Genomic DNA, 19,057 nt, shown 5'->3' on the forward strand with positions numbered 1-19,057 from the left:
GGGATGGTGGAAACTGTAGTCCAGCACCATCTGGAGCATCACTGGTTTCTATTCTTGCTCTATTAGCTGCTACAAACATGTAGCTTAATTGTTTAGAACTCAATGAGTGCATATGAGTTCCAAACACTCTCAGAGGTGTTTTTCATGTGCATGCTGGGATGTCCCAGTAGGGAAGCCCATTTTCATAGGACATGTGCATACTGGCATAGAGCTTATACTGATGAAATGAGTTCAGTAGGTAGGAAAGATGTGTTTCATGAGGGTTCAGGATGGGGCCAAAAGGCCAAAGGGTAATTTACCTTGATGGTCATTTCAGCCAGGAAGATTGCTGTGAAAATATAGTTGGAGAGTGTGAGGAAAATTCGTTCCTATTTAAAAAGAGAGAGAGAGAGAGAGAGATGCAATATTTTAATCTCATTTGCCAAGCTGTGAATATTTACATACCTGGGAGCTGCTAAATGGTTTCTTGCTTTCATACAGAAATACCCACAACGTTTGCTATCAAAGAAGAAACAAGTCCAAATATGTACAGGATAAGATTTAATTTTGTGAACGCCCCTTTGCTTTTTCTCATGCACGTTTATCTGTGTTAGTACCATGGACAGCTGCTGGCTCTCTTATACATTGAGGTGGGATATGCACTGCAAATCATTTTCCCGCAGCACAATCTCACATCTTTCTCTATATTCCTAGAATGAGCAGTGACGTCTTTTTACTTGTACTAAGAATTCCAGAATACATGGAAGTGCCTGATAGAAAGTGGAAGGCACCAGAAATAGTGTGTGTTGTGTGGGGCTGTTGTGCATCCCATGTAAAGTTCAGGACATATTAAATACATTGCTGAGAGTCTTGGTACCATCCTTGCTTTACAAACAAGCTGAGCACCAGCTTTCTGGAGGTAGGCATGCAAAGCAGTTCTTGCAAGGGGAGGAAAATCTAGATCCCACCCTCCTATCTGCCACATTACCACAGCTGTCCACCTCAGTTTCTATGACTGCTGTTCGTGCAGAGCTGGGTTTCCTAATCCACATGTGTGAAGGGAATCTGAAAGATGTGTGAGTATCCTTTTTCTTTTGACCCAAGTCCTGTGAATTTTCTTCCTTTCTCTACATTTAAGGTGTAGTTCAGGAGAGTCAATGCAGTGAGAACAGAAACAGATTTTTGTGCTTTCATTAATATCTATATCTATATCTATCATCTATCTATCTATCTATCTATCTATCTATCTATCTATCTATCTATCTATCTATCTATCATCTATCTATCTATCTATCTATCTATCTATCATCTATCTATCTATCTATCTATCTATCTATCTATCTATCTATCATCTATCTATCTATCTATCTATCATCTATCATCTATCTATCATCTCTGCTAATTTATGGGAAATTATAGGAGTACAGTGGTATCTCGGGTTACATACGCTTCAGGTTACAGACTCCGATAACCCAGAAATAGTACCTCGGGTTAAGAACTTTGCTTCAGGATGAGAACAGAAATTGCACGGCGACAGCAGCGGGAGGTCCCATTAGCTAAAGTGGTGCTTCAGGTTAAGAACAGTTTCAGGATAAGAACGGACCTCCAGAATGAATTAAGTACTTAACCTGAGGTACCACTGTAATATGAAATGAAACAAATAAAAACAATGCAAGTTTCAAGCAGTATCAACCCAGGGTCCACACTTGGGTTACCTTTGAGCACATGAGGCCAACCTACTCATTTCCAGCAATGTACACAGCTGAACCTCAATTAGCAATGAACACAGAAACAAACCTCGTCCTTTTTCTAATTCAGTCTTCCTCAAACCTGGTACCCTCCAGATGTTTTGGATTCCAACTCTCTCTTCCACGGTAGCCAGCATGGTAAGAGATGATGGGAGCTGAACTTCAAAACATTAGGAAGGCACCAGGTAGGGGAAGGCTGATATATCTGCCTAAAGTTGTCTGTGACCTTCAGGGGAATTATATATATCCCTCTTGGTGGTCTCTACCTCCCCAGTGCGAAATGCTGAACCCTGAATATTCGGAAAAAGGATAGTACCAAAAGCTATTACTTATGCAAGGTACACTTTAATGGCCATGTTGGTATTGGGAAACTCCACAGCAACCAAAATTTGTTAGCATTTAGCTATTACATACCACTGCATTGCAGTCCTTATCTAATTCATTTTTCATAAAAACCTCCAGTCATTGTGCTCCACATTTCCCCAAAGGGTACCTGTGGGAAATCCAAGCCTAACCTGACATCCCTATAGCTTAGCCAAAGTCCATAGGTTTCCCAGGGGTGGCTAAGGATCCTCTCTGGATCACATTCACAAATGATCACATTACTAGCTAGTGGAAACCAGACTTTGCAATGATAATAATTAAAGACATCACACTTCAGACTAATCTCTTTGCAATCTCTGATTATGCTGAGGGAGAAGACGAGGCCTCCAAGATAAGAATGCTGTTCAAAACTCAAAACATGATAGATCGTGATGTGTGGAGAATGACTCGGGAATCAGTTAATAGCCACTTTTCCAGGCTGGCCTCTGTAATTAATCAAAACTTGCAGGTTCCTGCTGTGACCACACAAGTTTCTTCACCAGGAAAACATTCCCTGCCTTCTTTGGAGTACTGCACAAAAGATGGGTCTCTACAAGGTCAGCAAGCATACCATGCAGATGAGCTGCTGGAGGACTGGATAAGGTCCTGCTTTAAGGGCTGCAGATAAAATATTAATAGCAGTCAGAAAAGGTTTGGAATATTAGACTCCTTTGCGTGAAGCATGCAGCAATTTTAGAGTGTAATCTCTGCAGACCACAGAGAGAATTCTCAGAAAGGGATTGCACATTGTCTAGAGGCAGTGCTCCCTCCCTCCCCCACTGCGGTGACAGGCTGGCTGGATCTGGGACAGCAAGAGAACCGGCTTGAGGCGGTTAGAAAATCCACATCTCTGGAAGGCAAGGAATAATTGTTAGAGACGACTGAAGCTCAAGTAATATCTATTTTGGTTTCTAGGCAAGAAGTCTGTTCCATGGAGAAGTTAGTATATGAGCCCTGACTCCCTTTAGGGGTTTTTACACTGTCCCCCACTCCCAATACCAAGGTAGAGGACTACTGAAATCCTTTGTAAGCCCATGATTCATGGTCCAGCTCTCTTCTATCCTGTCTGAGTTGGTCACTTTTAATCCAAAATTTATTCAGTTTTCTCACACTTGAATTCAAAGACTATCCTTCTGCACATAAGAAGAGCCATGCTGGTCTACACATAACACAAGAAGAGGCCCATCTAGACCAGCATCCTGTTCTTACAGTGGCCATTAAAATGCCTACAGGAAGTCTTGTACTATCCAGCAGCACTGCTTTCAACAATGGAGACCCAACATAGCCATCATGGCTAGTAGCCATGGAAAACCTTATCCTCCATGAACTTGAGAACAAATTCTGAGCAAAAGCTTCAGCTGCTTCTCTGTTCCTCAGCTTCAGGGGCATGTCTTTCTCCACCCCACCCCGTTTCCCATTTAATCTTCCTGGTTGCTCTACTTGACACTTCTGATCAACACCACCCCAGCCCCACTTCAAAATCTTTCCCCATGCCCATCTTTTATCCTTACGTTTCCCTTGGCCCCCAGACCTAAGCCCTTGCTCAGGAGGGGAAGTCACACCCACTGAAATTCCCTCTTCTCCACAACCACTGAAGCTGCATGAGCCACACACACCCCTGTCCTCTTTGGTACCTGGGCCACCTTATTCCCCCCGAAATAAAATGCCAGTTAAAAGACCTCTGTTCAGTAGTGGATGGAGGGCTGGGGCAATGGCACCTGGCCTCCAGCTGCCCTCATAGCTTCTGCATACCAGGACAGAGATGGGGAGGGACAAAGTGGTTGTGAGGTTGGCACGGTGTGAATAATACGGTGGGAACACCAGATTGGTTCCACCAGTGCATCTGCACCATGCTGACCTCACCAATGCCTCATCCCTCCTGCTTTCAGTCTTGGTGTATAGCAGCGATATGGGCGGCTGGAGGCCAGGTCAGCACTGCTGTCCCACTTCACTGCCCGCTGCTGCCTGTTTGATATTAAGTGGTTTCTTCTGAATTCTGTGTGCTGGCAGGCACCATTTTGAAATCCTATGACTATTTACTCTTAAAACGGCTAATTCTTTCATAGGTCCTGCATGCAAAGAACAATTGCTAAATTCAACCAAACCAGATGTGAGTTTGTTTCCTAATAACCTCCCTGACAACATGCAATAGAGGGATTTTTTTTTTTTAAGAAAAGCATCTGAAAGTTAATAATGGCCCACAAGCTCAAAATAGCTCTCGCCCTATCCAAATCACTCATGTAAGAATTGTTTTATAAAGCAAGTTAATGGAGAACAGTGTCAATGATTGCTCGCTCATTAAAAGAGCGTTTTTACTTTAATAGTTGGAAAGGGATTCATGTGAAGCCCCATTTGACAAAAGTTTGAAAACTCCCAGCCTTAATGAAGAGCACATTTTATTAACTAACTAACACACATGTTCAGTTTCTGTGGGTGGGGGGAGGGGGAGTAAAAAGAAAGAAAAGAAAAAGCAGAAACTTAAATTTGTTTTCATGCCACAGTTCTTTGTGGGTCACGCAATCATTTAAAACAAAATTATGTGCTTTACCAGTTATGGAAATCTTAGTCGGTGTGAAGTGGCTAAGCTACAAAGGCACACATCTGGAGGTAGTTCCTTGAAATCTATGGGACGCAGATTTTGTGACCCAGAAAAGAGAGAACTTTAGCGGAACACAGGGTGGAATTGCTTCAAAATGCTGTAGTGCTCCTAATTAGGATTACAGCCGCTCTGTTCCATTCTATTCTCCCTTCCCACTGTCTGCCCACCCCACTTCTGTGCCCACTGCGCATGCTGCTGAGTCTTCAGAGTCTTCACTCCCTTTAAATATTTTTGTACTACTGCAAGCTTTGGGTTTTCTCCTCACCAATCCTGCTGATAACTTCCCTCCTGTGTGTGAGCTGAGCAGTGCTGTTTTGGCTCCATAAGGAATGATGCTCACAGCCTTACCACTGGAATGTCTTGGGTCTGAAAGCTTGATCTCCAGGGTAGGACTAGTTTTTGATGCAGCTGCTTCTAATGACTAACTGCAACGTGTTTTGAAATGACAACCTTTGTGGTATCTTCATCAACATGGGTTGTAGGGCTGGCCCTATTATTAGGCAGGTTGAGGCAACTGCCTAAGGTGGCAGCTGCCCTGGGGAAGCATTATCATCTTGTGACTTTCCTTCCTGAGCCTCGAGCCATTTTGTTCTGTTGCTACATGACCTGTTCTGGACCAGCTACTTTGCCATGCTACTCTCCAGTGTGGTAGTAGATGTTATCTGGTCACCAGTGTTAAAAGTAAGATTCAACCATCAATTTATCTGGCTTTCGGTTGTGGAATTGGGAGGGGCACAATCTTCTCCTTTGCTCCAGGTAGCAAAATATCTGGCCCTGGTGGTTTGGGTATGAAAACCGAAAATTTATTTTAACCTCTTGCTTGTTTTGTGACACCAGCTGGACTCCTAACAGACATTCGTCCATGACAATAAAACCTATCATTTGTTCATCAGCCAAACATGCCGTTAAGTTGTATGGATGGCTTCAATTCCAAACCCAGAAATTTCAGCTGCCGGTACTTTGACTTTAAAGCATTTCAATAACTAAAACTGTCATTTCATATTCAAATTTAATAGAACTCCAGAGCATTCAAATGGGTGCATTTAATTTGAATGGATTTGACCATTTGAAAAATACTCTTTGCTTTCAGCTCTCATTTTAAGCTAAGGGAAGATGATTCTAGAGGGGTGCAGCCTGAATAGCATTTGACAATGTTACAGAAGCCCCCCAACGGTTGTGTGTTTTGTTTATCAGCCCCTCTTTTTGCCTCTCTGAAGCTGCAGATCCTAAGCATGCTCACCAGGATGCAATCCCATTGAATTCAGTGGGGCGTATGTCCAAGCAAACATGTATAGGATCAGGTGGTAAGAAACTGAAATAAAATAATAGAACTGTCAGTTTAATGTGCTTTATCTGGTTAGAATCTGATTGACAGACACTGTTGCTATGAAGATCTGATTGAAAAAAACACCAACCCAATTATGCAAATCTATCAAAACAAATGTTGCAGGGAACCAGAATGAAGATGTTTGTTCCTATCAAAACAAAGAGGAGAAAAAGAAGTGCAAAAAAGAGCTATTCCTTTCCTTCCTTTGTGCTGTGCCCCCCAATAAATGCCAATGCAGAACAGATGGAAAGGACCAAAACCCAACATTATACCAAGAAAGCAAAAGCGTTTGAATGTTTATTGAAGAAGAAAACTGTGACAGATGCCATAGTTGTGTCAAGTATTAAAACAAGCTGATTCTGCCTTGGGAAATAGGATGCCAAAAAAGAAAAAAAAGGGGTGTTCTTACTTTGATGTCTTTGGCACATGGCTGTTGCTCTTGGATATTGCAGGGTGGAATAAAAGACAGCTTGACGGGGCAAAAGCAAGGAAAGCCCCTTTGCACCCACTGCTGGGAAGGGGCATTTATTGCTCAAAGTAACAGCATGCAGGTGAAGAACTAAAAAAAGAATAAGCCACAGCCAGTGATAAACTGATGAGACCTTGTCTTCTGTTATAAACTACAATGCTTAAACCCAAGAGCAGAGCATGGCAGCAGGACAAGCAGCAGCAAATTCCACATAAATGCAAATCTGGAGGTCAGCTGTGCATCTGTAATGGACAGATGTGCCAGGCAGCCGACGAACAGGATTTGCCAAGGTGGGAATTGAAGGCAGTTTTGCCTTAACACTGAAAGTAGAAGTTTGGTACTGATGTTGCTTAGATACTAGCACTGCTTGTGTGCTTGCTTCTGTGACCCCATAATGCCTGCTCAAATATGTACATTTGTACGGTGAGGGGTGAAAACATATTATTAGGATGACACGATGTCTCTAGCCCCTTCTCCTCCTAAAAAAGCTTATCTTAGGAAGGCTGCCATGAATTTCTCAACACGTGGAGGAATTGCAGAAGTGAAGCAAAGTATGAGTATTTGAAAACACTCATCCCTTTAGATGTGTGAGGCAGTCATATTAGAAGGGCAACAAAGAGTCTTGTGCATTGAAGACCGATACATTTTTATTACAGCAAATGATTCCGTGAACTAGAGCCCACCTTATCAGATGCATGGAGTGTAATCTTTATTTTGATTCATTGATTCATTCAATAAATTTAAATTATGTCCTTTGTCATAAACAACAAAGTTATCAAATAACTATTCTGCATTTAATTAAGTCAATAATGAAATATTAATAAATATTTATTATGTAGCTACAAAAACTGCAAAACACAATGTGTTAGAACTAGTACAAAAATCTATCCTAAGCCAACAGCAGAAAGCAGTTCCGCCATTACAGTTGGGCAACACTGATCAACCACTGCCAAGTGCCCTGGTGAAGAGATAGGTCTTCATTTGGCATCAAATTCCATACAAAGTAGACACCAGATACATTTCTGATGGGAGGGAGTTTCATATAGGTTGGGTGCCACTACAGAAAAGGCCCTATCTTGAGTTGCTGTCTTATATACCAATATATATGGATGTCCAAAAAGGTCTCTCCTACAGATTTCACGGCCAAAGCATGTTCATAAAGGAAGAGGCACTCCTTTACATTAGGTATGTAATTATATATACACACTGCATAAAGGGGAAAATATGTAAATAACTAAGTTAAAGTTGGAGACATATGGCAATAGAATGCAGAAAGTACTTTCTGTGACAATTCAATCAGAGTGATGCATCCAATGAAGTGGGCTCTAGTCAGTGAAAGATTATGAAAAGAAAAAAAGGGCTTTATGGTGCCACAAGCCTCTTAAGGTTGCATAAAGCAAAATTCTGAAAGTGATGTTGAAAAAGAAAGTTTTCTCCTTGAGGAACTGTATTCATTCTTCCAGTGTTACTTTTTCATGATGTTACAAAAGCTACAGGGAAACTGCAGTGGCCTTCAGGCTGTTCATGAAATAGGATTCTCTCTAGATCACCAAAGAGAGAGGGTGTGCTGAGGTGATTGCCCACAGATGCTTTGATCTCTTGGTAAAACTAGTACAAGACCCAGTATTTTTACTTAAATCACCTTTAACCAGCTGAGATTAGCCCCCTCCCAACACCATGGCTAAAGAGATTGAAGGCAAGAACAGACATTGCTAAGAATACAACATCAGCTTGATCTGATCAGCAAGGTGGTAACCATCAGGAAGCAATGAGGCTTGGTGACTACTCACAGCACTGTGTGGCTCAATTTTGGGACGTTCCATTGCAATGGTGATGCAGTTCAGAAAGATGATTACCAAGACGACATGATCAAACATCTTGTGAGTAATTATTTTATTGCATATCACACGGAATCTAGGAAAGGGAAGAGGAAAAGAAGACTTAGGAATTACCGGTAGTTGTCATCACAAGCCTTAAGCATGCAGACTGCCATTTCTTTCTAAACCAAATGTCTGAAACAATCCCCTCTCCCCCCAACCCCCACTCTTGGGAAACTGAATCCCCACCCTTACACATTTCTTTCATTAGACTATAACTGCAGATATTTCAAATTGTTCAGGAACAGAGATTTTTTGGCATAATTCTTCTCTCAAACTTTTCCCAGCTTATTTCAAGGCATCTCACTCTCAGAAAGATCTTCTGTTGAGAACATCACACTTTTTTTTTAGTTGTTTGTTATACCTTATTATTATCCCAAAATAACATGCCTGAGAAAACTGCTAGTGTGCCACAAGGAATGTACCAATCAATCAGTCAATGAATCAATGAATAGCTCTTGTGAGTTCTTAGAGGAGGCTGTCTGCTGTGGCTCTGTACAGTTCACCACTCTCGCCTGGACTCCCTTCTACTTGGCCTCCGCTGGAGATGGCTAATCAGTTTGGCAGTGTTTCTGCATTGGGTGCAATAGGATTCTTAATGAGCTCCTGATGTGTAGTGTGTGCTGCTGAATGACTTACTGCAGAAGAGGCTGCCCACCGTGTGCCTGAATGCATCACTGCTCTAGACATGGCTGGTCAAAGACATGGCCAGATTAACCAACCATCCAGAAATGTTTTTGTGTGTGTCTGTTTCTTTTTTGTGTTTTTTCTGAGGTCAGGAAGTGTAATTCTTACCCTTACACATTCAAAAGCAAATCTTTCAGGTGTACAAGTGAAGATAGGGTAGCAACTGAGAGTATGAGAGGCCAATGGGCAAAGTAAAAATAAGGGGTGGTATTCAAACAATTAATCTTACTGAAATCACATTAAAATCACTACTGCTACCAGTCCCAAAATGTATGGCTGATGCTACAGAGGTACTATCTAATGCAGAATTCCTTACTAGTTGACTTATAAAACAACAACACCGTGAGGGTTTATTGAGTAGAAAGCAGAAAATAGTCACACTTAAGATGGACTTGTTAATAGCAACTGCAGCAAAAATTATAATTATATTTGTTAAAGCAAATGTTTTGGTCTGCAAACACTAATCCCTGCATGTAATCACTTTAGGTTCTCTTGCTGTTGTTTCTGGCTATATGAATGAATGTTAAAGGAACACACTCTTACCAGAATGATCTACTCTGACAGGTAGGAGTTTTCCAGGGTCCCATCACTTGATACCTGATCCTTTTAACTGGAGTTGCCAGAGATCAGGGCATCTTCCACATGTAAAACAAGTGCTCTACCTTTGAGCTAGAGGGCGGTATCCAACTAACTCATTATGCCAGTGCAAGGATTTCTGCTTATGCAATAGAAGTTCCCTATTAGTGCTACAATCACTGCCCAAATCTGCTCCGGAGCGTTTGGAGAAACCTCAGAATCTATTTTGTTGCACAAGCAGAAATCCTTGCACTGATGAAACAAGTATTAATTGGATACCACCCACTGCCCCTCCACAATGTTGTTAGCATTGACGGCCAGCAGCTAATGTTACACGATGTATTAATTGATTTCAAGAGGTGCAGGCAGCCATTGGACATTAGCACAAGTTCAAATCCTTCAGCTGGCAACATTTTTTTCAGTTCTCCTTGCAATTGTTAAGTCTGCGGGAATTCTACAACTGCCATGCTCTGCAAATATTTATTTGAGCACAGAATCCTGGAGCCCTGCCTGCCATAGCGTTATCAATCACACTAAGTTGCCTTACTTAGACTGAGGAGCAAAGATGTAGATAGACCAGGAATCTCTTTCTTTGCACCAGGAGGGGAGGCGTGCCCTTATCCAAGCCTTCATACGGTCCTTTTTACTCTTAAAGAGAAAGAGAGGGAGACAAAAATTGAAAACACAATGAGACATCAATCAGCTCCTCCGAGTGGCTGCAGCAGCCATTCAAAACTGTAATCTGTAACGAGGAAAACAGACAGGTGAAGAGCTCTTATGCTACTTTAATTCCCACCCTTGCCCATCAGCCCTGAAGATACCTTGCAGGCTGCAAGCTGGAGGCCGTCTCTGAATTGGACATCCTGGCCTTAAAACAAGGACTAAAACAATTAATCTGACTGCGCGGAGATGTCACTCATGCTGTGTTGCTCAAGAATGGATTAATGGTATCTTACAGTACAGGCAGGCTCCTCCACTTACAGAAGCAGCGTAAAGAGATGGGTGTCTGGCGGAGCATAGATTGAGAGAAATTTATTGTAGAGATATGCACTGCTGTGCACAGTATCAGCTTAAAGACCACTCCAGCACGGCAGCAGCACTTTAAAAGTAAGTCACTGGGTGGAAAATGCAGACATAGCAGCTAAGAAAGAATAAATATAATTGTCTCTCAATCTCAGATAGTATCAAAACTGTCAAGAAACAACTCGATAGGAAAAATAGAACACAGCAAACATAAAGGCGGCAAGGAGGAATCTCTGGGAAAAGATTTTCTTTAATATAAGGCATTTTCTTTAATATACGATATACTCCTCTGTGAGAGAAGAGTAACAAATAACAGAACCTACAAGAGTGGCTAGGTTTTACCTTTTCTCAGTGGATTGGTTTTCATGTTATATAAGGACAGATACTACAGGTATAGGGGGAGATTCCCACATGGGAAGTGATGGGAACAATAATTCTGGTTACAACTTGATCTCGGAGTTTACAAGCAATGTTCTCATGGGCACTCATTGAGCAGAATGACCAAATGCACCAAGGAGGAAATGACTGAATGAAATAATCAAGCCAAACAAAACTCTAATTTGCTCATGCTATTATGTGGGTCAGGTCACAAAGATGCAAAGCCACAGTCTGCTAGGAAAGCAAATTATGGCACATGAAATGAAACCAATCACGTCGTTCCCAAGGGGACAATTGCAAAGATACAAGATATGTCAAATAATTTGAACGTGTGGATATTAGTCACAATCTGGAAAATCCCTCCCTGTTTCCGATCTGAAAAGTCTAATTGTGCATTGTTGTTTATTTGTCCATCCTTCCCCTGATATGCACACAGTTGTATGAAATGAATTAGCATGTTAACAATGAAGTATTAAATGAATTTCCTGTCACTAGGAATTTATGATCTTCTCACATATTAGGAATGCAGGAAGCTGCCTTACACCGAGTCAGACCACTGGTCCATACAGTTCAGCACCGTCTACACTGGATAACCAGACATATTACCTACATGTCCCTATTTCCAAATCAGTCATAACTAAAGTTTTCCAATTATTCTCTCATTTTGATTTTCAAGTCAAAAGTTGTGCTTTCCTGAATAGAGGGGGGGAAGCAGAAATATAATGGATGGTGTAGAAATAATAATAATAATAATAATAATAATAATAATAATAATAATAATAATAATAAATTTCCTGATAAAGCTCTTAGTGTGTGAATTGTGAATGCTCACCTTTTATCAACCCTGTTCACTGCTATCAGTTCCCCTATCTGCTGCTGCTTTGGCACCGCATTTTTCTACTAATTATACAGCAGCAACATTTTCCTGGATCAGTAATATAGCAATTCTAGACAATGGGGGTTCATACAGAAAATGAGATGATGTCACACAGCATTTGACTAAGCCGGTCAAATTTGGCTGACATCACCAAGGGCATAAACTGTTAAATTCAGAGGGAGGGCAATGCTTTCTGAATAGCTGAGCACTTTTGAAGCAATTGTAAAACACACACACACACACACCATTTGAGAATGGCAACAATGTCCAGAAGGAGCAGTGAACTTTTTTTTCCACTTCAGCGCTATTCATAATTGCTTAGCTCCTTCTATGAGTCTTAGCATTTCTTTAAAAAAAATAAGCAGAGGTGAGTCTCTTATATGGTCACTTGGACAGTAAAAACTAGATCAGTCAGTATAATTGAATGGAATAAGTGAAAAAAATCTATTCTGCATTGTCATGAGCACTGCTAGGACTCTCATTAGTCCCAGGTAATAGGTAGAAGAATGCCTATTGTAATGAAAATCCTCAGTGACAAACTGAACTAAGGAATGAGAAAACTACCTGTCAAGCAAGGTGAGAACAGTTCAGATAACAAGGACAAATTTATTCTTGATCCTTGCCTCTCTGTTCCACAGTTATATCTATGTTTTGTTTAGAGAACATGTGAATCTCTTCTTTACTATAGTGAATCGCTCTGCTCCCCTCTCCTCTCCTCCCCTTCCCAATAGATTGATGGGCCACATCTACTGTGTCTCACCTGATTTCCAAATACCAGCGGGAAAAAGCCTTAATTAGGCAGGGTTATTTAAAGATGTTATGTCCACAAGTCCTAGCTAGAAGGCTTCCCTCGAGACATCTAGTAACAGCTATAGCTTGGTCCAGATAATTTTGTAATCTGGATGGGTTCCAAAAGCATCTGCTATTCAAAGCATCGCTTGGTATTTATCTTGAGGCTTTGTAGTTAAATCAGAATGTGTCAGCAGCCTAGAATGCCCCTTTATATCTCCCTTTTGTCCAATTTTAATGCCAGAGATATTTTGAGTTTGTGTAATTGTTTCAAGCAAGTCAGTCAAAGGGCTTTGAGAAAAAGTCTGTGTGTGTTGGGGGGGGGGGAGAGATTATTTCACTTTCCATACCGCCTGCTCAGTGGGAGAGGGTAAACAACTGGGCCAAATATTTGCTTATGCACGGTCTTCTTTTAGGGGCAAACTGAGACAAAGAAAGGTAACAAAATAAAATTTGAAACGAGAGTGTTGAGCTGGCCTAGAGGAAGCTGGTCTACATCTAGATTTTGCTGGGCTTCCCCCCCCCCCCCTTTCAAGAGAGTCCTTCTCCCCCATCCATAAGATTCTTTCTCTGCAGAGGCCAGAGACGGAGGCTTGCTTACAATCAGCTTGATTGCTTCTGAAGTTCACATTATGTTCAAAGAGATGGCTCAATTATGTTATTCTAATCACATCTACTTCAGAAGACACACCTGGTCGGTATGAATATAGATGTGGAAGAAAAGAACACTGTAACAAACACATTTGATAGTAAATATTATGAAGGGATTCTGTAATGTACAAATGCAAGCAGAGTCCCTGTGGATGCAGATGTGAATATATGTCTATCCAAGGACTACATTCCCTTTGATATCAACTGGTGTTTTACTTAGAAATGACGGTCGGGGTTTTAGAAAGGCGTCTCAGTGATTCCTTTAAGTAAGAGTATTGATAATCCCCTGATTGGGGGTGTCCAATGTTCTTAATGTATACTTAAGGCCAATGACACATAGGTTTCTGAAAAATGGGAAAAATGTATAAAAAGGAGGGAACAAGGAAAAGCTTACAGAAAAAAAGGGGCCACTATTGTTTAACTTTCCAAGGTTAAGAACAAGTCCCAGAGCTTTGCAAAACCAGCTGTTCAAAGACTTATGAAATTGATTTTTTTAAAGCAGCACTTTTCTACAACCTTGAATGCAAGAACTTAATACCAAAACAACCACAGGTTTTAATGGGTCACAGAAGTAAAGCTGGAAGTGGGATCCCAATGAACATGTAATGTCTGCTGATGGAATGGGTCCAAGTTTCTAAGTTTACAAAGATGCAAAGAAAAACTTTCATATGGGCAAGTAACACAAGCTTTTTGTTTCACTCCAGTTGAGGTTTCCCTTGCAACGCAAATAATAGCTTCAGAGAGGTCATTTTTGTTTAGACTTAAGGCAGGAAAAAAAAAGCTAGTTTCAGCTGCCAGTGGTCCTGAAACTGCTCAAGCTTCCCCTCAGCTCCTTTTTACATACCATAAAATGTGCATGTTGAATGCATTTGCACAGTTAAAATCATGTCTAGTTTGGCCTGCAGTCACCTAAGACTTTCATTGACTTAATCACTATAGGATGGCAATGGCTCAGGGTTTTGGTAAACCATAGTTAATCGTTAAACCACAATTTCTGGCTTAGTGTTATGTAAAAATTAGGGATCATGGTTTGCTATTTACTTACTGATTCCGATTAATTTAGAGCAAAACAAACCACAATCCCTGGTTTGGACTCAATACTTAGGTTAGGATCCTGGTTTCTTTCTCCTGTATGCTAGCAAGGAGGAGCAAAGCAGGCAATATTTACTATGGTTTACTGTGACATGCAGATGAGGCCCAATGTAATTTTTACCTGAAGGTCCAGCTTCCTCCTTATTCAGTGGTGAAAGCAAAGTAAACACATGGAGAAGCCATCCTGACTGCCATACATTTGATGGGCTGCTACTCAAACCAAGACTTTAAGCATAGTGACACCAGCATTTTAGAATATATTTCCTATTGAAATTAAACAGGCACCTACAATTCTCACATTTTGTCCTTTAATGAAAAGGTTATTCTTCTGTCAAGCATTTTTAGAGAAATGATTTTATTCATTGTAGGTCACTTGACACTGTACTTTGTAATTTTATGATGCTATAGTGGATTTTTATTGTTTTGTTCATTTGTTTAATTTGGTACACACCATGATACATGCTAATCTCACACCAGGTATATGCAAACTGAGATCCAACCTGCAATAACAGGACTCATGCATAGCTTTGTTGACACCCTGTGACCAAATCATTTTTGCTTCAAATCATTGGTTCATGCATAGCAGTTCTGCTTTTTGCATGTGTTCATTCCTGTTATAATTTCACCTTGCAAGACAGTCCCCCTCACTCATTCGCTGGTCCTATGTATGGGTGGATTATCTATTTACCTCCCGGCTCACATGCACACACAACAAACTCATCTATTTCCACATCCTTAAGGATGCTTACAAAAAGTTCATGTCACAATCAATTTATTAGTCTTAAAGGAGCCACAAAACGTGTTATTTTTACAGCTACGTACCAACGCATCTACTTCTCTAGAATTTGTTTCTAATAGTTGCAGATGTTCATGTCATGTTTTTCACCTGTACTGCAGAGAAGAGATGGTCCCAAGAGTCCTTGTATGCCCCTCCAGGAGCCAAGGCTATACAAGGAACGATGTCTGCAGGTTTTGATTTGATTAGTCACATTCTGCATCTTCTGGGTGCCCAGAGGCCTTGTTCCTTCCTAATGGATGCTCTGTGCAATCTCTCTAACTGCACTTGATGGAGTTGAAGGAGATGCCTGTCAGCTTGCAGTTTACTTCTTTGGAATCAGCTGTACGTATGTGTTGTTCTGTGTGCTCAGGAGCTGCACCTGAATTTACATAAGTCTGGCTGTATGCCCCTGTTCTAACTGTGGGTATTCATTGGCAAGCAGAGATACAGGGATAACTTAGCCTCATCTGTCTATCCAGCTCCAAACTGCAGCTGATTTTTCTCCTGTTTTACCCCCACCCGTTCCTTTTAACTAACATTTTCTAAATGGCCTCCATGGCCTAGGAAAGAGCAACATTCATTAGAGTACTGCCTCTTTATAATTTGAGGCTAATAGGACAATTTCTCTCCTTCCTTAGGAATCTCTAAAGGGAATATATAGAAGCAGAAATCATCCACTTGAAACCGAGCACAGGATATAGCTCTGTCTTTGAAAAAAAGGGAAATTTCTCTCTCTCTCTCTCGGCTAACAATGCACACTGAATAGCTGAAGATAATCCACTTGCTAATGCTGGGCTTACCAGTCTGGGCTGGCTACCCATGAAGACCCACAGAAAATTCTGAATGACTTCTGAAAATTCTGAAGGAGTCTAAAGCAAGGGAACGGAAGGGCATGTATGGCAAAATGACAAGATTTAGCTCCCCCCCTCTCTCTGTGATTTCATGCTTCACAATACACAGACATTGCGGTTGTGCTGGATAAAAACCACAACATGACAAACTCACAGCAACCTGGTATGCCATAGCATTTCCCCTCACTCCACCACCTCCAATCCAGCCTCTACTTGGAGTGGAGGTGGATTTCTATAGGTCACTCCAGGGGCTTCCTACTGGGATTGAGGGGGGGGGGGGAGCCACTGCTGTCAACAGGAGCGTCCCTCCCATAAGGTAATTGCCTTATGGGGGTATTTTTAAGGGGACCACACTGGATGAAGTGTTAAATAAACCTCCCCTCACTGCATGCTGCAGTCCCAGCAAAAATTACGCCTTTCACAGAAAGCGTTGTGTGCTACTCACTTAACATAATGTGTAATCAAGGCCTCAGATCCTGTGCACATCTTACATTGGGCTGCTATGGCTTCCCTTGATTAAACACTTTCTGTTCCAGTGACTGAAGGAGACATGGCCCCCAATGGATTCCTTACTTGACAAACATGGATTCCAGTGATGTTTTGTGCTCATTAAAAAAACCCCACACCCAACAATTAAACAAAGAAAAAGCAGAACTTTCACCTCTCTTCTAAACCCTTTGAAGCAAAGGGTCTAGGCGTGCTGGCTGTCACTTACCAAGTTGCCTTCATCATCCATATCGTCACATTCAGGAAGTGGATCTTCCAAATGAAGCTGCTGTATCAGAACTCTGGAGGTTGTTTTACCATTGCAATCTTGGTGCTCTGATGCAGAGGTGTGGCTACTGTGTATGCTGCTGGTCCGGTATAGAGAAGGCACCTGAAGGGTATCTTGGAAGTCAAAAGAGCCTTTGGTTTCCAGTGACTCAATGCGGTGAGGTATAGTGCCATTAATGCTCCCAGTCCGACTGGATTGCTCTTCATCAGAGCTTTCCCCTTCCTCTGAACTCTGCTTCCCATCCCCGGACAAAAGTGACTTGCGCTCTCCACTTTGGTTGCGACGTTTCAAGCTGGGAGCCCGCCCTATGCTGTTCCAGCTTGACCTGCGGCTGTTCCAGCTACCTCCGGCACTCCAAGGACTGTGTGGGGAACTCCGGGCGCTCACCTGGGGCAAAGCAGCGAAGAACAGGTAAGAAAACCAAGCCAGGTGCTAAACAATAGCCACCTGGGGGCTGCACTCAATTAGCAAGGCCTCAAGCCATCAAACATCACAGCAGGTGCTCTGGTATGTCACACGCTTGGAAACAACCGCTATGACAAGAAACAAACAGCGTGACAAGAAAGACAACTCACGTACTGGAGATTTGAGATCATATGTATTAGGATCCATGGAGATGCTACTAGCTCTTCGGGAATCATAGCCTTGAGCCGCTTCCCCATAGATGGCACTTTTCGGCATGGGCATTGGTGTAGCGGCGGTGTGGATGATGAGCGGAGGTGTTAAGCTCTTCTTTAGCTCTGGGTGGTCACAAAGAGCCATCACTGAGAAAAACAAAGGACATTTAAGTCATACCCTAAGGGTGGAGGCACGTGAATGCATGTGTCAATGTCTTGATGCCAACTTGGTGCCATGTGCTTCTGCTCTAAAGGGGGTTCTCCTCCTCATCTCTTCCACCCTTGTATGAGTTTCATGTTTTTCTGTTTGTACACTTCTTGTACTCTACTCTCTTTCATTTACCTCTGATCACTTTTCCTAAATACACATGAATTACAAGTAGCTGTGCTCTGCTTCTTCCATCCCCATTGAGAGATACCAACAAGGCTAGTCTCCCTTTTCTGGTGGATAGTCTTTAACGGCACCCTTAAAGGTAAGCAGCTTGGGCAGGGGGAAGGAACAACATAATGTGCAGTAGGCTTCTCCAACCTGATGTCATGATGAGGTTGGACTACAATACCCATTGATCCCAGCTGATATACAGCAGTATCAAGTCTTCTTCCCTACACCCCCCCCCCCATGAGAAGAGATCGGCCCATTAAGCTAATGGTCTGTAAGTCATGTATGAAATTTTTAAGGCCACCAAACAGGACTTTCCTTTCTGAATTCTTTTGATTACAATCATTCAATTATGTTCTCTTTTGAATCAAAATCACATTAGTTCAAAGTGAAACTATTCTGGAGTTAGACGTTCAAGAAAAACAACACCCGCTATTCATACTAAAATGAAAAACAGTTCTCCTTGAAGGAGCAGCAGCTACTTACAGGCTGGATTTGAGAAGTTCTTAAGCCCACAGTCTTCTTCTAGACTACGGGGGAAAAGCTCTCCTTCAGAATCAGATTTAGTAGCATCACCCTAGATCAAAACAAAGTGCTTTAGCAAGCAGGATGAAAAGCGATAGTTAACTCAGGATTCCCCTTCTGAATAAAAGGGTCCTTTCACCCAACAAGATATCCACTGTTCCACTGAAATTGTTACCACAATGGGACATCACCTTCCACAAAATGATGCATGCATATATTGATAGCACATCAATTCACTATGCAGTAATCCTTCAGGAAGGGCAGAGAGGCTACTTTGATTCAAAAGCAGCTAAAGACTTGAATGGGGCAGGAACAAACTGTTTAACCTCCATCAGTTGGAATCTCAGACCGAAACACAGTATTGTGTTACTTGCTCTATTGGCCAAGTAAAATTAGACTCTATTCTTAACTTACTTTCCTAGCTATTCAGATGAATTCCTCATACACCTACATTCACAGGAAGTCAAAATGCTTCTTGCTGAAATTGATTTTTTTAAAAAAGATGTTTGCAAATTGCATTGAGACATATACATGGAAGGCGATTCACTAATTATTATCATTATTGATAATATACAAAATAATTAAGATTTTAACCAGGAATCTGAAAATGTACCTTGGTGATTACAGTGGGTAAGGGAATATGGGTGACAATACTGGAAAATGGGAATATATAGAAGAAAGTCCAACTAAGTGGGCA

The 19,057-nt window shown here is 41.6% G+C and overlaps 1 protein-coding gene across 13 annotated transcripts in view; it reads right to left on the bottom strand.

Annotated features, from left to right (window-relative positions):
* Window positions 1–19,057, bottom strand: part of CACNA1G (calcium voltage-gated channel subunit alpha1 G) — a 319,266-nt gene that overhangs the window by 61,900 nt on the left and 238,309 nt on the right. For all 13 annotated transcript variants that reach the window (XM_081899498.1, XM_081899492.1, XM_081899496.1 and 10 more), the window contains 6 exons: window positions 18,322–18,412; window positions 17,419–17,603; window positions 16,780–17,226; window positions 10,173–10,273; window positions 8,276–8,399; window positions 300–368 (listed from right to left, as the gene is read on the bottom strand). In XM_081899498.1, coding sequence (XP_081755624.1) covers window positions 300–368; window positions 8,276–8,399; window positions 10,173–10,273; window positions 16,780–17,226; window positions 17,419–17,603; window positions 18,322–18,412 — 1,017 coding nt within the window. The remainder of the gene's footprint in view (window positions 1–299; window positions 369–8,275; window positions 8,400–10,172; window positions 10,274–16,779; window positions 17,227–17,418; window positions 17,604–18,321; window positions 18,413–19,057) is intronic.

This window comes from Podarcis melisellensis, assembly GCF_964234715.1.
Source record: "Podarcis melisellensis genome assembly, chromosome: 2".
In the NCBI taxonomy this organism is placed as follows: Eukaryota; Metazoa; Chordata; class Lepidosauria; order Squamata; family Lacertidae; genus Podarcis; species Podarcis melisellensis.